The following is a 24,550-nucleotide window of genomic DNA, read 5'->3' on the forward strand; positions in this document are numbered from 1 at the left end:
TATGATAGTCAGATTTGAAACCGGCCATATAACTGGACACAGCAAAGGGTGAAGGGTGAGGCAGCGGGACCAGGGACCAAGCGTCCCATGTAGGGTCACTCGTGGGCGGTTGGAGCAGACCCTTCCTTCCCCGCAAGAGATTGTACGGCAGACCTGGGCCCTGGGACCAGAGCCACCAGGAAGGTGGTCAGTGCAGCAACAGGCTCTTGGCTGGGGCTTTCAACTGGAAGTGGAAAATTCCTCCGAACTTTCAGCTCCTGCCCTTGCACAAAGCATGGGTGTCTGGTTGTCCTGACCGCGCCCGAAGAAAGGGGCCAAGTCACACAGACGTGAGCTGGGAGGGAACACTTCCCTCTCCTCTGTGCCTCCCTCCTTCTTCAGAGAGAGTTCTAGGATGCAAGGGCCCCTGTGGACTCAGGGGCAAGTGGTTAAAGGTGGCAGGAACCTTGGGAATAAAGAGGGAGTTCACTTTGGGGGCTTGAGTCCAGGTACAGGAGGAGGAGGCTGAGAGTTGACTAGAGACACACATGGAGGAAGGGCTGAAAGGAGATCTCTGAGCCAGCGGCCCCTTCCCCAGCTACAACCTCAGTGTTCCTCTCCCCATCCCTCCACCACCCAGGGGACCAGGTTCCCGTCTCCTCTCAAGGTCAAAGGGGCAGCTGGCAAGGACAGGGAAGGGGCCCTGCCAGAAGCCTAGCTTCACTTCTACCAACCTCTCTTCCTTACAGGTAAGGACACCGCAGGTTGTCTAAACTTCCGTCTGGGCTCCAGGCTCAGCCCCGGCCAGAATGGCCAGTGAGGGCTCCCTGCCCTCTAGGAAGGCGACAATGCCCTGCTTTTAGCTCCAGAGGGCCAGCTGCAGGGGTGTGCAGCCTACCCCGTCCTGGGTGTCCAGCTGGGCACCGGCCTCGACCAGCACTCTGAGGATGGCCATGTTGCCCTTGAGGGCGGCCAGGTGGGCAGGCGTCCAGCCCACCTTGTTGCGGGCATGGACATCTGCATGGTGCTCCAGGAGGTTGATGACGCTCAGGAAGGCCCCCCTCTGGACTGCCAGGTGGAGGGGCGTCCAGCCTGACTGCTCGGGAGCATTGGGGTCAGCCCCACACTCCAGCAGTGTGGACACCACCACCTCTGCCCCATGACGGGCAGCCAGGTGCAGGGGGGTCCAGTTCATGCCTCCGGGAGCCCCCACGTCTGCGTGGCTCTCAGCCAGCAGGTGGATCATCTCCAGGTGGCCCTTGTAGGCTGCTAGATGCAGGGGCGTCCAGCCCTGGTGGGTCGGCAGCTCGAGGCTGGCGCCGTACCTGAGCAGCATCTTGCCGATAAGGTACTTGCCCCTCGCAGTGGCGATGTGCAGTGGGCTGTAGCCTCTCTGGTCAAGGGCATCGGCGGCCGCCCCACTCTTCAATAGGTGTTGGATGGCCCTCACTTTGCCTTGCTCCACCGCCAGGTGCAGTGGTGTCCTCAGGTTTCTCTGCCGAGCATCCAACTTGGCCCCCTGGCCTGTCAGCAGCTTGACCAGGCTGACATGGCCAAAGTAGGCGGCCACGTGGAGAGGGGTCTTGCCCTCAGCCTCCTGCAAGTTGGGGTCAGCTTGACGGGAGACCAGAAGCCGTACCACATTCTCAAAGTTGTTCTGCGCAGCCAGGTGGAGCGGGGTCCACCCCTCGTGCTCCTGGGCATCCACACGGGCCCCGTGGTCCAGGAGGAGGCGGGCAGTGCGGTCGTCCCCATTCTGGGCTGCGAAGTGCAGCGGGGCCCAGCCGTCCGCGTCCGCCAGGTTGGCGTCGGCACCGTGCTTCAGGAGCAGGGCACAGAGGTCGGGGTGCTGGTCCTGGGTGGCGACGAGGAGGGGAGTGTAGCCACAGGCCGTCTGGCAGTCCACGTCGACCTCCTGGGCCAGCAGAAGCCTCACCTTCTCCAGGCGGCCCTGAGCCACCAGGAAGTGGAGGGCAGTGACCTTGTTCTCACGGAGGCTCAGCTGCTCATGGCTCAGGACCAGGCTCTCGCTGTCTGAGAGAGTCAGGACCCGCTTCAAGTAGTCTCCTGAGTCTGCCGGGAGGAAGGTGAGATTGAGAAGGGGAACTCTGACCTGTCCAGAGGTCATCTCGGCCATCCCCCTGCCTCCTGGAAGTACCAGCCAGGAGCAGAGACATAGGAGTGAGGGCAACGTCTTTCCCAGTGTCCCGGATCTCTATGCAGGCTCCACTGCCCTAGAGAACTGACTCTGGCAGTTCTTCCCGTAAGGGTGAGGCAGAAAGAGGCCGGGGTGCAAATCCTGACTCTACGTCTTAGCATCACGTGCTCTCTGCCTCTTTGAGTTTCCAGCTCCTGATCCGTAAGGGGACACGAACAATGCCCAACCTCATGCTACCACTGGGAGGACAAATCATATCACGTAGGTGAGAACTCCCCCAGCAGTGCTTGGCACAAAGTAAATACATGCAAATTGGAGATAAATTTGCAGCTGAGCTCTGAGATCTGAACTCCTCCTGAGCCATTAAGGACCCACTCCCTTCTGCTCTACCCAGTGGTGTATTAGAATTAAAAGCAACAATTTCCAAAACAAAAAAAACAAACAAATGAAAATCACTGCTCAGGCCAAATCCCCAGAGATTCTGATTAAATTATTCTAGGGTGGCTCAGGCATCGTATACTTTTTCATTCCCCAAGTAATTCTAATATGTAACCGGAGTTGAAAACTGATGCACCTCCCCAGCCAGGAAGGGAGGAGTCCGGCCTCAAAAGGATACAGACTTGAAGGGGAAGCAAAGCCAGGCCCCCGGGGGATGTGTATTTCTGGAGCACAGGGCCGGGTGCCAGGAAAGGGAACACGGACTCCTGATTTGTGACAGGCCTGGGGAGGAGGGTGGGCCAGGGAGGATGGGGACAGGATATGGTCTGAGTCCACTTTCTCCTCCGCTGTGGGTTCTCTGGTTCCAGCTGCGCACTCTGGACTCACCGCTGTCTGTTAGCTCCTGGCTGATCTCCTCACTGACCTGGGGAGGGGGAACCAGAAGACATGGGGCGGATCAGATGATGGGGGCAGTTCTGGCCTATGCCGGCCTCCACTCCTCCCTTCACCTGTCAGGAGTCACATGCCACCCTGTCCTAGGAGACCCCCTCCTCTCTCATCCCTGCCACCAGCTGTGTCTAGGGGAAGTCCCCGAGCAGAGAAGGCCCTGCCAGAAAGAGGTCGCCCAGGGCCTTGACTTCCCCTTGGGCCACAGGGAAGGCAGGGCGGCCCTGTGGGTTCAGCCAGGAGCCTCACGGAAGCCCAAAGCTGGTTCCCAGGTGAGGGAAAGGACAGCAGAGCCAGGATGACGCTGACCCGTAGGGTGTGAGAGCCTGGGAGAGCCGAGGTCTCCCCCTGCAGGACAGGCTCTGTTTAATGTCACACATGTGAGGGACGGCAGGTCCTTCTCCGAGGCTCTGAGCCACGGCTACCACCAGCCCTTAGAGCATCTTCGAGCAAGTTAAGAAAAGGTGTCCCCGAGTGGCTGCCTGGCTTGGCCAGCAGAGCGTGCACCGGCTCCGGGCCCCACCTGCCCCTCAGCCAGGCAGCCTCGTGAGGAGGGACCTGTGCGCGCATCCTCAGTGTCTGCCGAAGACCAGGCCCGCCCCACACGCACTCACCTCCCGGGGCCGACGCAGACACGCTGTGAAGGACACCTTCCTGGCCAGGGCCTCGCTTTCTGGGTCAGCCACAGGACTCTGGAGCAGGGACAGCAGCATGTCTGTCTCCACTGTGATGTCTGCTCCAAAAAATGCAAAAGAAAGTGACAAGCTGGCCTGCAATTCTTCCCCATTTTAAATACCCTAATATGTCCCATTCCGCCCTCCCAAAACCCATCCCTGGGCTCAGGGGCATCCACACATGCGCACCAGAAGGCAGGCAAGCTAGGGTCCCGCCTTGGCTCAGTGGGGCCACATTTGGCAAGTCTCTGACCCTTTTGGAGGGTCAGACCTGTTCCATAAAGCAAGGGGGCAGGACTAGGCGATCGCTAAGATGCTCACGCTTACACACGTGCATACATTTGCATAGTCCCTAAAGGAGTGGATGACCGCAAGATCCATCATCCCTGTGATCTCATGGTCTGGGAACATTTTACAAATGAGGACACTGCAGCCTGAGAGGACGCAGGCTAACTGGAGTCTCAGAAGCAACAGAGCCGGGCCCAGATGCCTTCCAGCAATGAAGGTTTTCTATTCTACCTCCCATAAGGTTACACATTAACCCAAAGAGACCAGACCTCAGTCCTCAGCTGCCACTGGTCCTCTGCCATCCACCCCCCCACCCTCCCACCCCCTGCCAACACCGCACTGTGGCACAGAGTCTGCCCTAGTGCCACACAGGGCCCTCCGTGCAGAGCTCTCAGGAGTGGCCCCCCAGCCCCACCTATCTCCCTCATCCTTGTGTACATCAGGCTGATGAGAACCTGGAAAGCAGGGCCTCTTCTTGGGGTCCTGGTCCCAACAGCGCCTCATCAGGTCCACCATCTGCTGGGCCTCAGCCGGCCACTCATCAGAGACAGGCTGCAGGGAGGGCCGCAGGCCTGCGGCCACTCGCACCATAATGGTCATCATGTTGAAGCCTGCGAGAGGGGGCCCAGGCTCTGTGGGTACTGAGGCAGGGCCAGAGGGGCTGGGCAGGGGATGGGGGCTCTGAGGATCCTGACAGGGCGGTGCACACAGCAGGGGCCCCATAAATGCACAGTGAGTTAATAACTAGATTGCAGGCTGACTTGAGGCTCAGATTTGAGCAGCTGGGTCTCTGGTCCAGCTCCAACCCCTCCCAGGCCGAGACCAGCCATGGCCCCTCACTGCGGGCTTTTGCTGTCCAAAGATGGCAGGACTGACCAGCGGGCCTAGTTTATAGGCTGTGATTTTGAACTCTGCTGGATGATCCAAATTCCCTGGCAATCTATTTACCTGACACCTGGGTGGCAGGGTTGGGGGTGAGAGAGACAGGAAAGAACACTTTGAAGCAAAGGAACTAGAGGCAGAAAGTGTGGTCTGGGCTGAGGGTTGCCCTTTCTTTCACGGTCATGTGAGCTCTAGAAAGCAGGGGGAGGAAGGAAGGAGGGTGAGGACGGGAACCCTTAAAGAGCAGTACGGTCCCCAACAAAAACCTGCCGCCTGCCCCTGCCCCCACGCACCCCCAGCCTCCCAGTCCCTTCCGGGACCCCTTCTGACGGTGCCACTGTCGCATGCTACCTGAATACGGTTTCTTCTGAGTGAGGATCTCCCAGATGACAATCCCGAAGCTGCAGACAGGGGAAAGTGCCCCCTGAGTGGCTTTCTCGGATACCCAGCAGGGGGGCCCCATGGACCACACAAACCCAGGCAATGCCTCTCCAGCCAGAATCCCCCCGCATCCCTCCTCCTCCCACGTGGGCAGGGAGGGGCCAGACCTCATCCTTGTCCTGCCCTGCCCTTTGGGCCTTGGGGTCCAGGCAGGGCGTTGACAACAAGCTACGCCCTGGGTATGTGGCCTGGAGCCCAGCCTCCATCTCACCTGTACACATCGTATTTGGGCCCTGGGCCCTTGTTGCTGTCCAGGAACGTCTCAGGGGGGATGTAGCTGAGGGTGCCCTGCAGAGCTGACCTCTTGATGTACTGCATCCGGGCCGACTGTTCCATCCACTTGGACAGGCCGAAGTCCGAAACCTGGGAGGAAGCCCGGATGGGGATGGGGGGCAATACAGTCTTGCCTCTAGAAAACTGCCTGAGTTTCTCATCTCTCCCGCTATCTTCACTGCCAGTGTAGTGTACCCGCTGAGACCATAAGCTCTCTCCCAGCACTGCCATGTACCACAGGATGACCTTGAACAAGTTACTTATTTTCTCAGAGCCTCCATTTCCTCATCAATAAAAGGGAAACAAGACAAGTACTTAACTCACAGTGCTATTATGAGCATTAAATAAGGAAATATGCAAAAGACCCTTAGAACAGTGCCTGGCACATGGTAAGTACTTGGTAGGTGTGGCCATTACCCAAAGGGACTGTGGATAAAGTGGCATCTTTGGTGAGTTTCTCTGTTCATCCCACTTTCACGGGCCCTGAAGCATTGACACCATGTATATTTATCTCTGACTTTGCTTCCATCCATGTATGATTCATTCATACATCAATAAATTGACAATTCACTGAGTACCAACTAGGCTGGATACTGAGGATCAGGCAGCAGATAAGAATGATGAAACCCTCGCACCCATTACTCTCCTAAGTGCTTATTCAAATAGGGGGTATAGTCACTAATAAAATAGTTTCACAAATGACTATATACTTACAATTGGGGTTAGCAGTATAAAAAGAGAGGTACAGTGAGGGTATATAACAGGGGCCCATGGGGGTGGATCAGGGAAAACCTCCCTGAGGAAGTGCTGTTTAAGCTGAGACCTGAAAGATGTGTAGGCCTTTGCTGGATAAAGAGGGAGTGGGGGAACACTGTTCCTGGCAGTGGAAACAGAATGTGCAAAGGTCCTGGGGCAGAAATGAAAGCAGGGCTTGTTTTAGGAACTGAAAAAATGGCCATCATGACCTTTCTTAAGAACATCTCATTTACACACATTCTCACTTGAAGCAAAGAATGGGATAGAGATTATTCTACCCACATTAGAAATGGAAGACTGACATCCAAAGAGGGGTTTTGCAGACATCCTGATACCCAGTTTCATGCACCAAATTTCATTGTGCATCTATCTGTTTTAGGTGTGATCCCTGCCTTCGGTATTTGTCCATGAAGGGAGCTGCTTAAAACTCCTGACAGGGGACTTCCCTGGTGGTCCAGTGGCTAAGACTCCACACTCACAATGCAGGGAGCCCGGGTTCAATCCCTGGTCAGGGAACTAGATCCCACATGCATGCCACAACTAAAAAGATCCCACATGCTGCAGCTAAAGATCCCGCATGCCGCAACGAAAGATCCCACATGCCGCAACGAAGATCTGGTGCAGCCAAATAAATAAATATTAAAAACAGCAACAACACCAACAAAAACTCTTGACAGGCCAGTCAGGCAGTAAATAATCCTGTTCATCTGGAGAAGGCTCTGGAGAGAAAGGCGCAGAGGGGTTCACTAGGGTCCTTACCTTGACATGCATGTGGCTGTCCAGGAGGATGTTGCCTGGCTTGAGGTCCAGGTGGAGCAGTGGTGGGTCAATGCTGTGGAGGAAGTTCACGGCCAAGCCGGTCTCATGGATGATGCGGAACTTGAGCTGCCAGCAGAGGCTGTGGGTGGGCAGCATCTTCTCCAGGGAGCCGTTGGCCATGAACTCCATCACAATACCCAGGGGCTGCTCGCATACCCCGTAGATGGACACGATGTGCTGAAACTTGATCTTCTCCATTTTGGTTGCTTCTTCAATGAGGCAATTCACATCAGAGCTATGGAGGGGCAGGAGTGAGAGATGGAAGGAGCTGACCCTTTAATTACAAGAGCAACTAGCAGGACACACAGACTAGACTTGATACCAGGCTGTGCAGACCCAGAGATGCCTTGGGAGCTTGCAAGGTAATGGAGGGGGAAAGAGAGACCCGAGAGGATGCCCAGTGGATGCACAGATTAGGGTCCAGATGGCTCCAGCAACAAGACAGGAAGTAAAGGGGTCTGCAAATTTAGGAGCCAGCCCATTCTACAGAGGCAGCCACAGAAAGCCTGCCGTTTATTCTGGCCACTTCTATATGTCTACCTCCCCTAGGAGATCGCAAGCCCATGGAGGACCAAAATTATGCCTCCTGCTTCTCTTTTAAAATATGATTTATTGAGGAACCACCTCACAATGGTCAGAATGGCCATCATTAAAAAGTCTACAAATAACAAATCCTGCAGAGGATGTGGAAAAAAGGGAACTCTCCTACAGTTTTGGTGGGACTGTAAATTGGTGCAGCCACTATGAAAAACAGAAAACTAAAAATAGAGCTACCGTGTGATCCAGCAATCCCACTCCTCGGCATATATCCAGACAAAACTATAACTCAAAAAGATACATGTACCCCTATGTTCATAGCAGCACTATTCACAATAGCCAAGACATGGAAACAACCTAAATGCCCATCGACAGATGAGTGGATAAAGAAAATATGGAACATATATGCAGTGGAATACTACTCAGCCATAAAAAATGAAATAATGCCATGTGTAGCAACATGGATACAACTAGAGATTATCATACTAAATGAAGTAAGTCAGAAAGAGAAAGACAAATACCATATGATATCATTTATATGTGGAATCTAAAATATGACACAAATGAATCTATCTATGAAACAGAATCAAGGACGCAGAGAACAGACTGGCGATTGCCAAGGGGCAGGGAGTTGGGGGAGGGATGGAGTGGGAGGTGGGGTTAGCAGATGTTGGCTTTTATATATAGAACAGATAAACAACAAGATCTTACTGTATAGCACAGAGAACTATATTCAATATCCTATGATAAACCATAATGGAAAAGAATATTTAAAAAAATAATGTATATATATATATGTATAACTCAATCACTTTGCTGTACAACAGAAATTAACACAACATTGTACATCAACTATATCTCAATAAAAATATTGAAAATATATATCATTTATTGCCTTTTTGATGATGAAAGTAATATATATACCTTGTAGAACATCTAGGGAATAGAAAAGAAAATTAGGGAATTCCCTGGCGGTCCAGTGGTTAGGACTCAGTGCTTTCACTGTGGGGCCTGGGTTCAATCCCTAGTCGGGGAACTAAGATCCCACAAGCCTCATGGCACAGCCAAATAATAATAATAATAATAATAGTAATAATAATTAAATCATCCGTAACCCAACCTTCCAGAGTTGGCCTCTGTTAATAATTTCGCGTATCCTTTTACAATACATTTCAAGGAACCTCTCTCCTTCTCTCCCTCCCTGTCGCTCCTTTCTCCTCCACTCCATCTTGCCATCACACAGTGTGGGCTGTTTTGTGATCTGCTTTTTCCTGTTGGTGTAGCGGAGCACTTCCTGCATCGTTATTCTCTCAAAGCAAGCTCGGTAATGGCTGCATGGGATTCCATTTTGGAGATGAAGTATACGTTTTCATCTTGGTACACCCCACAGCACATGGCCACGTACAGCACAAGGCATCTTTGTTGAACTGAACAGAAGTCAATACTTAAGGGAAAGCCTTACAAAATAAGCATTTGCAAACCTTTCACTCTTTTCACTGTACATGTCACAAAACAGCAAATATGCAAATTGTTATAAATTGTTCTGGGATTGCAGGGATGAAGATTAAAGAGAAATGACATCTTTAAAAAGCAGAGTATTTGCAAAGCTGCATTGGCACTGCAGTCAGAGGCCGCTGGAAATGTGCTCACAGGGCCTCCCTGGGAAGCCAGCCAGAGACTCCCCCGCTCCAGGAAAAAGCACCTGCTCTCCCTCGCATCTGGACAGGTTGGCTAGTCCTGGTTTCTGCCGTTCTTGTCTTTACTGCTCTACTGTTCAAGGACTCTCCCCTCCACCTCTGCAATATATATATATATTTTTTATCTGTCTCCTCTTGTACTTTTGAAGTCACAAGAACTGAGAAGACATCTGTCATGAAGTGGAAAAAGCAAGGGATCTGGGGTCGCATTGCCCTGCTTTCAAATCCCAATTTCACCTTATTCTCTGTATGACCTTGAACAAGCAAACTCTCTGGGCCTCAGTTTCTTAACTGTACAATGGGAACAACAGTAACTTGCACAACTCCTCTGGACACCCCGACTTCTTGAAAGTGTTTGCTACACCTGTTGTCTTTCTCTTTTCCTCATCTCCCCCCATCCCCTTTCATCTGGTTTCTGGTCTTAATACCTCACTGACAGGCTGTTGCTAGTCACCGATGACCCCCATGTTGCTGTAGCCTACAAGCAATTTTCTCATTCTCAGTGTAGGGTCAGTGCCTACTTTGCAGGCTCCTATTGTGTTACCTGATCATTAGGCCCAGTCCCAGGCCCTCTTCTTTCCTCTTCTCATTCTGTCCTCTGTCTCTAGGCAATCTCAGCATCTCCAACTGGGTATTCGACACTTTACGTGTCTAAAGCTGAACTCTTGATTCTCCCCTCAAACCCGCTCCCCCCTCAGCCTTCCCCATCTCCGTGAACGGGGCCTCCATCCCTCTAGTCCTCAAAGATCTTGCTTATCCTTGACTCCTCTCTTCCTCTCCTTCCCACAAGCTGCCCCTCAGCACATTCCGTCAGCTCTACCTTCAAAATAGAGCAAGAATCTGACCCCTGCTGACCACCTCTATCCACTGGCATCTTGGCCCAAGCCTCCTAACTGGTGCCTTTGCTTCTCTCTCTTCCCCTCCACCAGCAGCCAGAGTGGTGCTTTTAAAATGTCAGTCAGAGCATGTCACTGCTCTGCTCAGGACTGTCCAGTGGCTCTCTTCTCATGCATAATAAAAGTTAAAGTTCTCACAATGGCCTACAAAGCCCTCTGCGACCTGCTCCACCATGTCAAGCTTGTTCCTTCCTCAGGACCTTTGCACTTGCTCGTCCCTCTGCCTAGAACACTAAGAGAGCCTGAGAGAGCCACATGGTTTGCTCTTTCTTTGTTTCAGATCTCTATTCTGAAATAGTACTTAATTAGTAAGGATTTCAAGCCTCTAGAAAATAGCAACACTACTCCATCAATCCTGATCCCCCCAGAAGAGGAGCATGAAGGAGGAGAAGATGCACACAGGAAGAGGAGAAAAACGGTGAGCAGGGAGAGTCTGATGATGAACAGGAAGATGCAGGAGGGGAGGGGCTGAAGATGAAGTGAAGGGAGGGGAGAACTTGGCTGTGATGGAGAAGGTGATCAGATGAAGACAATGAGGATGAGGATGAAGGGGGGAAGAAAACAGGAAGCTGAAAGAAAGACTCCAAATAACCTGCACCAAAAACCTACCTTGCTTTATTTGTTCTTCAGTTCTATATTGACTGGACTGCTCAAATGGAGTTGGTAGCTTTTTTTTAAGGCAGCTGTGATACAAACCCTAGGACACCCACCCACGCAAAGAACCAAAGAAGAGCTCCTGTGACATTCTGCCTTCATCCATTTAGTCTCTCATGGAAATCTGCCACCAAGCATTATAACAAATTTATAAGCAACAACAAAATTATAAGCATTGTCAGAGTTTCGTGTAAGACCCTTGCGGTAGGGTGGAGAGCTGCGATTGGTAAGTCAACCATGTGTGGCTACCACTTACACTGAGATTGTGACAGCATTTTTACTTTCTGTACAACAAAGAAGCTTGGTAAAGAAAATCTTAACATTCTGGGCAAAAAAGCCCACAAATTACTATTTTTTGGAAGATCAAAAATTTTTTTGGAAGATCAGACTACTCAACTCTCCTTAGGTATTTTACTCAAAGAAAACATCAGGTGGTTTGTAAGGGATATAGATAAAAATATTTGTTTGTTTTTTTCTGTCTTCCTTCATTAGATTATAAACTCCACAAGGGCAGAGACTTTGTTTTGTTCACTTAGTGCTTAGAATGAGTGAACATCATCTATGTCCTAGCTTCAAATACACCTATAACAAATGACTCACAAATTTTAATACTGTTAGCTCAGAGCTTTACTCTGAAGTCTACTTGACAATTCTTCTTGGTTGTTTAAAGGCACCTTAAACCCAACATGGAAAGCTTTCCTCTCTTCACCCACTTAACTCAGACTCATCTTTCATATTTCAGCTCAAGCGTAACTTCCTCAGGGAAGCCTTTTCTGATCTCAAACTCCAATAATAAGCCTTCATGGAACCACAACTCTCTCCTTCTTGCACCTCTCACAGCAGCATACTTACATTTACACGTGGGGTTATCTGATTAATGTCTTTTCTCCCCTATCTGCAAGCTCCAGGAGAATACCTCCAGGGCTGTATCTGTGGCATTCATCATGATATCTCAGGGTCCAGCACAGAGCCTGGCACATAGTAGGTGAGCAATAAACATTCATCAGGAGGACAAATGAATGAGATGATGGAAGGAGGATTCAGTGAAGTCATACTCATGAAACTCCTCCTATAGCACTCCACACGTGGCAGGCATTGATTACCGTAAATCCCTTAGTCCTTTCCACCCAAGGATTCCTGGATTTGGGAAGGGAATTGAGATGGGAGTTACTGTCAATGTCTCATGAGTAGTCTTGTCAATGCCATCTGTTTCCTGTTGTTCTTTGCTTCAAAGGCTGTAAATGACTTGAATAGATACTAGAATAACCTGACTTTACTCCCAAGCCAGGATGTTGAGGGAGGAAGGTGGGTGAGTCTGGGGCGATCTCACTTTGCCCTTATTCATTAAGCAGGCGGGGGTCTGGGAGTGAGAGAAGGAACTTGGGTGTGTGGGACTGGAGACTGTCTTGGGAGCTTGCATAGTGACCACAGAGAATGACCAGAAAAGATGCCAATAGGAGTTGCTCCCTGTACACCCAAGGTGCTCTAGGTGATGTCCCAGGAGGCTTGGGAGGAAGACATGGTTATCATCTCAGACTTCAGATCCAAGAGTCTCCATGGCTGCACGAGGGGTGAGGGCACAGCCAGTACCGGCAGAGATGGGTTGAAGCAATGGGAAGGCAGAGATGGGTGGAAGCAATGGGAAAGAGGTAGTAAGAGGGAAAAGGAGGCCTGCCAGGGAGTGGTCATAGTACGTGTAATGGGACCTGGGAGAAGCCAGAGACAAAAACAAGGACGGCGACAGCAGCATTCCAGGCTTGACCTGCTGGCAGTGCCGGTGTGAGGGCCGGCAAGTGAGTGGCCTGGACAGTGGCTCTCAGGCCAGCAGGCTGGGCAGCCTCCACCCCCCAAGCCCCCATCAGCCTGCATGGGCTGGGCTGGGGCCACACCAGACAGGAGTTGCCCCTGGTGTGGAGCCTGTGATTCCCCCCAGGTCACTGGGCATCACTGAGCCAAGTGCCACAGGCTCTGAGCAAGCCCAGCCCTGCCTGCGCTGCGAGTTAGGGGGTGGGTAGGAGGGTGGCAGAGGGTCATCCAGAGCAGTCGTCACCAAGCTGACACCTGGAAGCAAGGTGAGGCTGGAATGAAGGAGGCGGGACCAGTTTGGGAGGTTGGATGGGACAAAGGCGTATTTGGAGGGTAGTTCCTGCTCACCTTTGACCTCTGTGGATTTCACACATTGGTTTGATTCCACAAACAGCCAAGTTTATTTCAGAGCTGGAAACAGACAGGGCTGTGCCTGGGAAGCTCAGGCTACAGGACAGAGTTTAGAAAAGTGGAGAGGACAATCCTCACCTCAACCCGGCCGCCCCTCCCTCGGGAGCTCCCCGGGCCTCGGGTTTCCCTCCGCAAAAGTAGGGGGGAGGCAGGCGGGTACCTGATGGTGTCAGGCTGGAGGCAGCGGGAGCACTTGATGGCGTACTCGGTCCGCCAGCGCTTGTGCCGCGCCTGGAACACCTGGCTGAAGCCGCCGCTCGCCACTGGGCGCCAGGTGCCCTCGAAGTCGTCGCGGGTGAAGACGGGGAGGTCGCCCAGCCGCCGCTCCACGCCCGCGGCCATGGGGTCGGCACGGCCCGGGCCCTCCAAGCCCCGCGCGCTCCCGGCCGGCCGCGCTGCACCCGCCGCTTCCTGCGAGGCAGGTTCCAGGAGGGTGGGGACGGGGAGGCGGGCGGCCCTCCCTCCTTCCCCTTGCGATCGAGGTGGAACTGGTTCAGCCCTGCGAGGGCGGGGAAAGCCAGCCTGAGCCCTGAGGCTCCCGGCAGCGATGGGGGCTCGGACCTGCGCAGCACCCCAAAAGACCCTGCCCCGCCCCAGTATCCTTCCTCAGTCTCGGCCTCTGATTTTTCCCCCCAGCTTGATCCTGGGTAGGTGCTGGGAGTGGAAGGTGTCCTGAAGTTAGAAACAGGAGTCTGGCCAGAGCAGTTGGCCCCCTTTGATTTAGACCTAGCTCTACACGGAACTAGATTCATTTATTCATTCAACTTCTAAGTCCTGAGGGTTTATAAAAGGTCAGGGCTCTGCCAGAGGTCTCCATTGTAGAGCTAGGGGCCTGGAACCCACCCCTCCATAGCAAGTCTGGAGTAAAAAGTTGTAATGGGGATTTTCTGGTCTGAATCAGTTGGCTTGGCTGACTTAACGCTTCCTTTGTTGTTGATGGCTTTTTGTTTGTTAGTTTGTTTGCCAGTCGGTCTCTGCATTCAAAAGGCCACCAAGGAGGGGTCAGCAGGATCCATGGGGTGAGAGGCTGGACCTCTGTCTGCAGGGGGCTGCCCTTCTTGGCACTGCTTTTGGCCCCAACCTGAGAGGGATGAGCGCAGGGTCTGGGGCTGACCATGGGGGAGGTGAACTCTTTAGCTCAGTTACTGGGGTGGCTTGTTGCCAGGGGCCAGAGATGAGGCTCAGGGAACAGCTGCAGCATGACTGGGGCAGCCTGGGAGGAGACGAACACAGAGCAGGGTGTGGCTGTGGAGGAATCTGGTCAAGGGCTCAGTGCAGAGACTTGGGGCAGGAGGGGAGAAAATGCACCTGCAGAGGCAAACGTGGCTTCTGGACAGATGTGAAGCTGTCCTGGCAGGTAAAGTTAGCCAATGGCAGAGGGAGGGGAGGTGTCCTACGGAAGCACATCTGCGTGACCTCCCCTTGCTTTCTCCGAACTCCCTACTTCCTTCCTCTTTCCTGACATCCACCGTGGGAGGTCCCTTGGTCCTTGTCTGGGGATACAAGTGAGGATACAGGAAAGTTTCCTGGTGCTGAACCTGGGCGGGGCGCGGGGTGTCTCTGGGTTTTGGGTCCATGGACTTGCCCTCTCACCTGAGAGACCCCCAGAACAGAGAAAATTATAAGTGCTTGAACAGGTGGCTTTCCCAGGGCCATTCCAGGGCAGGTGCTGCTAAAGGAACTGTCACAGAGCAGTGGAGGGTAGGTCACTTTTCACCTGCAGCTGGGCAGGTGAGCCAAAGTCCACAGGGAACCCCCAGGTGACCATCCTCAAGTTTGAGGAGCCTGCCTACCAGAGGAGGACATGCCTTGCCTTTGGCCCTAACCTGTAGAGCCCTATCTCCTGACTCCTACCAGATTCCTGGGGAGCAGCATGGCCATGATAGGTGAGCAGGGACCTCAGGTGGGAGTTGGGGCACTTGCTCTTCCCATAACAATTTACCCGCCTTCCCCAGGATGAATTCTGGTGGGCAGAGTGAAAACTGAAGACTGGCCCAGGGACAGTGCCACTACTGAGCCTTAACTTTGTTCCAAGATCAGTGGTTCCTTTACCTGCTGTACAAACTTTATAGATATGATCTTGTTTAAATCCACAACAACAGCATGAGGTTAATATCTCCCTATCTGTGAGGGATGGGGGAACCAGGCTTGAAGACAGTAAGTAGTGAATGGCCACATAACTAGTAAGTGGGAGTTGAGATTCAAACCCAGGTCAGTTTGGTCCCTGTGGAAAGGGTTGGGCATAACAGGAGCCTTTAAAGGCTATGGGGGAAAAGGAGGGAAGGGGGTCATGCTCCCTGGAAGAGGGTGGAGGCGATGGAAACTGTTCCAGAGCAGGAGACGTACCCCCAAAGACAATGTCAGAGGGAGGCCCTGGCTTGCTTTGGTTGGAGCAAGACAGGACCCGACAGAACTTACTGCCCCTGGAGCAGCCCTGCCGACTCCTGACAAGTCTCAAACCCTCCCCCAGGGAAGCTTGGAAGATGACAGAGGATATTATTGTCAAGAAGATCAAGAGACCAAGGAGAACGCTTCTCAGCTTCTGCTGGGTGGGTGAGCATGGAGATTGGGAAGGTGGCCCACTGGACCTAAGGAAGGTCGACTCTGATCTCTGACCCTCAACATGATCTATCTAGGCCACTGGGGGAAATACCAGGGTCAAATGGCCTGAATCCATTAAGGAAATTCCCCTTGGACCAGTTACACTTGAAGTGGCTCTCTAGGGAGAGCAAGAAACCAGAAGCTGCCATTGGCCCTCTGCAGAGACCATCACAGGAGCGCTGGAGAATCATCCCTGTGGGAGGAGATACCCAGGGCTCAAGGCAGGTGTCAGAATCCCGAATAAAACTCTTCTTCATTTCTTTACAGGGTGGGTGGAAGGACACAAAGGACCTGGCATGTGTTACTGTTGACCTATCTGCTGAAACAGCCAAGCTGAGGGATCAGGCACCCCCGAGGCTTCTGAAGAATCTGGCAGAAGAGATATATGCATACACCTATAACTACAAAATAGATATATACCTGTAGCTGGGCTCTCTAAAGTGGGCCAGGACAAAAGCCTAGTAGTCTTTGGAAAAACTCTGAGAGAAGTAAGGGGAGGGGATCTTTCTGAATGTAAAGTCACAGAGGCAAAGAGTTCCTGGATCCCTCATTAATAGGTAGGGTGATACTTAGGGTTCTGGGAAAGAACAAGGTCAATCTATAGACGGCTGACTTTTTTCCCAGTGGTCTGAATGCAGAAGTTCCTAGGTCCTACCTGCCTAGGAAGTCCACAGCCAGTGGGTGGAGAGCAGAGAGCTGGAGAGGAAAGCTCCTCCTTCACTGCCCTCCTACCCATGAATAGGGATGGGTGTGATGAATGGAAATGAACTACTAGGGTAGTCTGACCATGATCCAGTCCCACCAGAAAGAGCAAGAAACGTGTTCTAACTATAGGAATTTTGCTCCAAGATGCTCCGAGTCCTTCCTGTTGACTCTGTCAATATATTTTACTTTGGTAGATCAGGGATGAAAATTTTCTGGACTCAGAATTATTAAATGAATTTTGGTGTCTGATTGTTCTGGGGGAGGGCCTGCCACCCCCAGACCAGTGAGTTGGTAGTGCGGCTCTGCAATACTTTGAAAGATGCTGAAATCCAGTATGAGCCTTTCCCCAGACCAGAATGACAAGCTCTTTGCATACAGGGAAGTTCCCCAATCTGTCCCCATTCTCCACCCTGCAAACATGTCACAGAAGGATGCCTGGATGAGTTGTGGCAGGCTCCAACGTCTGGTAGCCCATGAACCGAGGTGAGGGCAAGGTTAGTCAAGATGAAGGAATGTGTTCAAGAAACCGGGACACCTGCCCAGGAAGGAAGACTCTCCCAGAAAGAAAGGGAAGGAATGAGGCAGTGGCAGCAGGGCTTAACTGCAAGAGCATGCGAGTCAGGTAGACCTGCTTTCAAACCATGGCTTTTTTCCTACCACCTGTCAGCAGTCAGGCCTTGGTCATATTACCAAATCTCTCTAGGTTCCTCCGTCTGTGAAATGGGATGATAATATAATACAATACTCATTTCAGATGGTTGCTGAAAGGATTAACCTTTTAAAAGTATACCTAAAAGGACACCCATAGGCAAAAATATGAACCAACCTCAACCTCACATTATCAAAAAATTATCTCAGAATGGATCATTGACTTAAATGTAAAATGTAAAACTATAAAACTTTTAGAAAAAAGAATAGGTGAAAATATTCTGAACCTAGGGTTAGGCAAAAAGTTCTTAGGCTTAACACCAAAAGCAGAACCCACAAAAGGAAGAGCTGAGAAATTGAACTTACTCAAATAAAAAGTTTCACAGTGTGAAAGATCCTGGGATGAGGATAAAAAGTCAAACTGCAGATGAAGAGAAAATATTTGCAAGGCACATATTTGACTAAGTGCTAATTTTCTAGATATCTAAGGAACCCTCCAAATGCAACAGTAAAAACAAACAAACAAAAAAGCTATCCCATTAGAAAATGGAGAAAAGACATGAACAGACATTTCAATGAAGAGGATATACAGATGGTGTAATAGGGAAGAACAAACCAGACTCCATATTAGGTCTGTTTCTTTTACTGTAATGTTTGTATTCTATTGCTTTTGCTTCAAGTTTAGAATGTTGCCTGTAGACTGAAATATACAGGATAGCGCATTCTCAAGTCTGTGACATTTAAGGGTATAACACTTTTCCATTCAAATAGAGGTAAAAATTGCAGAACAGAGAATAACATTTGTTTTGTTGGATGTTTACAGGAACATTGTGACCTAACCTAGGTGGACAGCTGCAAGAACAAAGGATTCCTACACCAAGAAGTGTGCAACAACCAACCACGCCCCTCCCTCATCTGGCCTTTAAAAATGCTTTGCTGCCTATTTACAATAGCCAGGACATGGAAGCAACCTATGTGTCCATCGACAGATGAATGGATAAAGAAGTTGTGGCACATATGTACAATGGAATATTACTCAGCCATAAAAAGAAATGAAATTGAGTTATTTGTAGTGAGGTGGATGGACCTAGAGTCCGTCATACAGAGTGAAGTAAGTCAGAAAGAGAAAAACAAATACCGTATGCTAACACATATATATGGAATCTAAAAAAAAAAAAAGGTTCTGAAGAACCTCGGGGCAGGGGCAGGACAGGAATAAAGATGCAGATGTAGAGAATGGACTTGAGGACACTGGGAGGGGGAAGGGTAAGCTGGGACGGAGTGAGAGAGTGGCATGGACATATATACACTACCAAATGTAAAATAGATAGTGGGAAGCAGCCGCATAGCACAGGGAGAGCAGCTTGGTGCTTTGTGACCACCTAGAGGGGTGGGATAGGGAGGGTGGGAGGGAGATGCAAGAGGGAAGGAGATGCAAGAGGGAAGGGATATGGGGATATATGTACACGTATAGCTGATTCACTTTGTTATACAGCAGAAACCAACACAAATATTACAACATTGTAAAGCAATTACACTCCAATAAAGATGTAAAAAAAAAAATGCTTTGCTGAAAACTTTCAGGGAGTTTGGGGTTTTTTTTTTGGCATCAGCCACCCATCTCCTTGTGTGGCCCTCCAATAAACCTTTCTCTGCTCCACCTTTCGACGTTTTGGTTTGTTTAGCCTCACTGTGTGTCGGGTGCATGAACTTGCATTCAGTAACAATGGCTAATAAGTGCATGAAACGATGTTAACATTAGCCATTAAGGAAATGCAAACTGTATCACTACACACCTATGAGACTGACTCAAATTAAAAAAATACATCACCAAATGCAAGTGAGGATCACTGACATGCTGCTGGTGGGAATGGAAAATTGTACAGCCACTCTAGAAGTTTCTTATAAAACTAAACATACAGTTACCATACAACCTAGCAAAAGCACGTTGGGCATCTGTCCTAGAGAAATGAAAACATATGTTCACACAATTAACCTCAATTTTCATAGCAAATTTATTTGTAGTAGCTGAAATCTGAAAACAGCCTAGATATCCTTCAACAGGTAAATGTTAAACAAACTGGGATATGGATACTGTGGAACACTACTCAGCAATAAAAAAGAAGGAACTAACGATGCACATAACAAGGTGATGAATCTCCAGGGAATTCTGTTGAGTGAAAAAAGCCAATCTCAAAAGATTACATTTATATTAGATTTTTGGAATGACAAATTTCTAGAGCTAGAGAACAGATTAGTGGTTGTCAGAGGTGGGGGGTGGAGTGGACGTGGCTATAAAAGGGCAGCACGAGGTACTGTCTGTATCTTGACAGTAATGGTAGTCACAAGAATGACACAAGTGATAAAACTGCAATGAACTCAACACACACACACGCACACACACACGAGTGCATTAAAACTGGTGAAATTTTGAATAAGATTGGTGGATTGTATCATTGTCGATTTCCTGGTTGTGCTATTGTGCTATAGTTATGTAAGGTGTTACCATTCGCTTGGTGAAAGGTGCAAGGGATCTCTGCATTATTTCTTACAATTGCATGTTTACCTATAATTATCTCAAAACAAAAAGTTTTAACGGTGCCTGTAAAGCCCTCTGCCTCCATCTCATCCTCTAATTTCCCTCTATCTTCTTCATCCTCCTCCCCCTCCTCCTCCTTTTGCTCCTTGTTATTTCCAGGCAACATTCATTCTCAGAGGAAAAATCTTTCCATTACAGTGGAAAGAGAGTGAGTAATCTAACATTTACCACGGAAAGCCTGGAAAATACCTGGCCCCCCCTGGACACACAGAAGCCCTAAAGAGGGAGAGCAAAGGCCACTGTGTTAAAATGTCTGAGGCAGGAGAGGATGGTGGGAAGAAGCCATCCAGTTCCTTCTAAAACTCAGTACTCTCACCCAGGTGATTTAGTCAGGTAAGCTGGTACTTCTGAATAAAGCCAGAGTTACATCTGATAAACCACATTTGAAATAGTCATTCAGAGAAAGCCAGAAAAAAGATCTACTTACCATTCTCAGAATTATTTCAGTGCTCTGTATTCCGCATACCTCACCGAGGCTTGTGAGATTGTGGTCCAGCAGTTGAGATGTGCAGGCATCAGGTGTGGGCCGGGCTGCAAAGCCAGGGGCACCGGCATGACTTCACGGGGGGCCACAGGATGTCCCCACCTGGCCTGCTGCTAGTCAGGAGGGCCCGACGGTGAGGGGCTGACATATATGTCTGCTGGGTTTGTTTCTACCCAGGTTGATGGTCTTATTTCTTCAGAAGAAGAGCCCCTCTTAGGACCAAAATGAGTACAGAAGCAGGAGTGAGAATGGGATAAACCAAGGATGGAGTACAAGCATTTCTGGATTTGGCAGGATATCTATTCTTTTCCCCTGATAGAAAACACCAGGCTCCCCTTAGAACGGCTTTTGATAAAAACTATGTTAAGTGTCAAGAAGGCAGAAATGGAAACCCTGTGTTTCAGGAAAGACAGTTCTCATTGTCATAATTATGACCACAGGTTCTTTGTAGCCTTGGGGGCTTGTGATCCTGGTTGGGTCCATATCAAAATAAGAAACAAATGTCCCAAGAACCCTGCCACCTCAATCAGCTTAGAAGAAATGCTTGGCCATGGCCAGGGCTTACACTGGGCCTCCTCAGGCTTAGGGCTCTACACTGGATCCAAGAGATCATGGTCAATACCTTCTCTAGGAGTTACAAAGGGGCTTTGAATTTAAATATGAATGCTTTTAATTTAATAACAAGTCAGGCAGGGAGATGTGAAGAAAGAAACTGAGACTCCCTTTAACAGGGACCCTGGAGGGAAAATACCTCCCAGAAGTCAACCTTGAGAATGGTCGGGGCTGGATTGTCTGCCTGGGCATCAGCCAGCCTCCTCTTTCCTCTGGGCCCTTCCAGGGTTGGCGGCAGCCAGGAGGAGCGGGACCAGAGAGAGACCCAATTGCTAAAAGGTGGCTTTCTCAGGTTATACCAAGACAGGCTGGGACCTGGGACCTGGGGCCTTTGCTGCAGTGCTTGCACCTGGATAAACATCTCCTCGAGCAACAGAATACAAAGAAACTATAAGGGACTAAAATAACTGCATGCATGTGCAGCTGGGGCAAATTATGAACAAGATACAGAAAGACCAAAACCCAACTGCCACTTCTGAGGTGCCGGGAGCAAAAGCAGGGTACTGCGCATGATCCCTGCACACGGCACCACCAAGGGGGTGGGCAGACCACTTGAGCCACGCCTCCCGCCCGACACACAGATCCATCTCTACCCTCACCCTGTTTGAGGGATCGAGCTAGGTAGGGCACCTGTTGCTTGTTCTCGCTCTCTCATGCTGCAGCAGGGGACCCAGTAAAGCCTTGCCTGAATTCCTCATGTGGCCTCTTATCAATTCCTCTTGATTAAATAAAGAGTCCAAGGGCTTCCCTGGTGGCACAGTGGTTGAGAGTCCGCCTGCCGATGCAGGGGACACGGGTTTGTGCCCTCGTCCGGGAAGATCCCACATGCCGCGGAGCGGCTGGGCCCGTGAGCCATGACCGCTGAGCCTGCGCGTCTGGAGCCTGTGCTCCGCAAGGGGAGAGGCCACAACAGTGAGAGGCCCGCGTACCGCAAAAAAAAAAAAAAAAAAAAAAAGTCCAAGAACCCAGGTAGGTAACAGTACAACAGGAAGTGCTGGAAGCTTGCTGGCTCTGAAGGACAAGAGAAGGACTTCTAAGATGTGACTGATTTCATGCTTCTTGTATTGTGTTTCTTTTTTGTTTACCTTGCTGTTTAGTAAAGGTCTTTCTTCCTTTTCTTTTTTTTTTTTTTAAGGTTTGGAAAATTGACTACTTTGGGCACACTAAAAGAAACCAAAAAAAGATTTTGTTTGTTCGTTCACCAATTGGTTTAGGTGATTGTGAAGAACACAACTCTTGAAAGTCAAACCTCAAATAGACTAGTAGAATGTAGGCTCCTGAACGGGAATTGTGGTGTGTCTTGTTCACTGCTGTGTTCTCAGCACATGGCATATAGCTTGGAGGGGGCTCAAGTCATATATGATAGTGAAGGAAGGAATGAAGAAATGGAAAGGTGAAGCTCAGGGGTAGAGTCTGACTTTTGGGGTCCCTCCGACACTCCTCCAGGGTCCTCTCTTTTCCCAGGGAGTTCCTCCTCCTGTTACAGTTTCCACTTCTGCCCACACCCCAGGGCCAAGCTGCAGGAGCACATAACATTTACACTGACACTTTTAGGGTAAGGTAAAGGGGACAAGGGGAATCAGGTGGAGGGTATCGATAAGGGCTCTTTTGGTAACAGTGACAATTCAAGCTGGCTGAAGCAAAAGGGGGACTTGTTATCTCACATAACTGGGAGGCCCAATGATAACCTCAGGCACAGCTGGATATGGGGGCTCCAACAATGATGTCAGGGCTCCCTTTAACTCCATCTGTTGCTCCTGCTTTCCTCTATGATGACTCCATTCTCAGTGAAGGCCTTCTCAAGGATGGTAAAATCTCCACCAGCACAGCTCCAAACTCAGGTCCTAGTCCTCCGAGCAACCTCAGTGAAAGTAAGTGCTCCTCTCTTTCCTTTGTTCTCCATGTCTGGGCTGAGCTCTGATTGGCCCTCTTCAGGTCACATGACCACCTCTGAACCAATCACTATGATGAAAGGAATGAACAATGCTATGATTGGCTTACATCCCATACCCATCTCTGGAACCAGGGTTAAAATCAGCTCCATCTAAATCATGTGGTCCACTCATGGGGAGGCGTGGTTCCCCAAGGAAGACTGAGGTGTCACTTGTACAACAGGAGGAATGGGTGCTGGGCAAGCAAATCAACTGTCCAGTCTACAAGGAAATGGCAAGTCAAAGGTCCTGACCCAGAGAAGTGAGCTGGTCAGTCTGAGGTCATAAACATGACTAGGGCAGAGCTGGACCTCAGGCTCTTGGTCCATGCTGGTCCCAGAGTGCCTTCAGAAAGAACCCACTGGGGCCACCTTGTTTGGCCTCCTGCTGCTGAACACACAGTGTTCCCTGGCCACCCCTGTAGATGCTGATCTTCTTTTCTCAATGACTCTGGTTACAGCAGCAAACAGCCCAACTATTTGAAAGTCTTTATTTCAAAAACGCCATTCCTGCTTCAGTTCCTGACCTGAATTTGATTCTGCCAGTTCTGAGAAGAAAAAAAAAAAAAAGGCACTTTTTGTTTAAATTGCATTTTTAATGATCCAGAGCCTCAGATGTGTGGTCCAACAAGGACTAGAGATCCTAAACACATAGCACTTTCATGGAGGAGGTTGTCCCCAGCAAACGTCTAAGGGAAAGATGAGACCAAGTCTAGCTCTAGTTATCAGAGTTTATTCACTGGTTCTCAGAGGGGGTCATGCCTTCCACTGATTGGGTAAAGAGGGCAGACCACATATCTCCTGATGCACTTCTAAACTGCCCTTGGGAGAAAAAGTCACAGCTGAGTTCAGTAGGAATAAAGCCCATATAGGAGAGGATCTGTTTCATCAGACATATGATCCTTCCATTTACAAACTGTAATACTGACAGCACTCCCACAGAAGTCTGAAGTCTTCTACATGTTTCCTTTTGCTTGAAGGACACCAGGCACCTTGCCATACCTGGACTTGACTTGGGAGTGATAACCCCTGTAATCCAAGGGCTGGATTGGAGGAGCCTTGCCCTCAGTGGATGTTCCTCTAATCCTTGAGGTCAGGTGAATGGATCAGAGGCCAAGATCACATTAGCTCCAAGGAGAGTTTTTGCTTGTGTCTGATTTGTTTGTCACCCTGATAATGCCCTGCTATAATTATCATAGCAGTGGATGAGGAAATATCATCCATTTCACCCAGAGTCATTTTACAGTATCCAGCACAGTGCTTGGCACATAGTAGGTGCTTACTGAATGAATAAAGAGCTTATTCAGGATCAATGAGGAGCTTTTCAGGATCAATCTGTCATTTAAGTGACCTTGGCTGAGGAGTTGCTTGGACATACCCTGGGCTCCCCCACTCTGTCTGAGGGGAGGACAGCAGTGTCTGGAAATCTGAGCACCTCCATTTCTCAAAGAAAGTGCCCCAGCTTCTGTGCTCATGCTACCTCACACCTCCTATAATGTGTTTGGGAATCCATTGGGAGGGTATTCCTTAGTGGTGGGAAGATTTAAGCTGCTATCTAACAGACTGCTGATGGATTAGAAAGGCTTTCAGATAAAACCTTAAAGGGATTAGAGTTTCATTTTTCCCCCATGCTCAGGGGGAAGAACTGCTGCTTCACTGTTGCTGTAGTTTGGGACCGACAATGAGTGAGAGGGGAGGCAGGGCTGGGTGGTGGGCAACAAGGTTCAAGGGAAAGGCCAGATTCTGGTTCTGGCCCAGCCGTGATTTCCTCGGGAAATTCTGGACAAGACATTGAATTTCTGGGCTTCTCTTTCC

At 50.0% G+C, this 24,550-nt stretch overlaps 1 protein-coding gene across 1 annotated transcript; it reads right to left on the bottom strand.

The window, feature by feature from the left end:
* On the bottom strand, positions 1 to 13,524 carry ANKK1 (ankyrin repeat and kinase domain containing 1). The gene is made up of 8 exons (XM_079708214.1): positions 13,317 to 13,524; positions 7,096 to 7,390; positions 5,519 to 5,670; positions 5,218 to 5,267; positions 4,440 to 4,595; positions 3,637 to 3,755; positions 2,963 to 2,999; positions 1 to 2,052 (listed from the first exon to the last, which is right to left on the bottom strand). The coding sequence occupies exons 1-8, from the start codon at positions 13,496 to 13,498 to the stop codon at positions 839 to 841; spliced, it is 2,205 nt and encodes a 734-aa protein (XP_079564340.1). The 5' UTR covers positions 13,499 to 13,524; the 3' UTR covers positions 1 to 838.
* Between the last annotated feature and the right edge of the window lie 11,026 nt (positions 13,525 to 24,550).

The sequence above is a fragment of the Hyperoodon ampullatus genome (genome assembly GCF_949752795.1).
Source record: "Hyperoodon ampullatus genome assembly, chromosome: 7".
NCBI lineage: Eukaryota > Metazoa > Chordata > Mammalia > Artiodactyla > Ziphiidae > Hyperoodon > Hyperoodon ampullatus.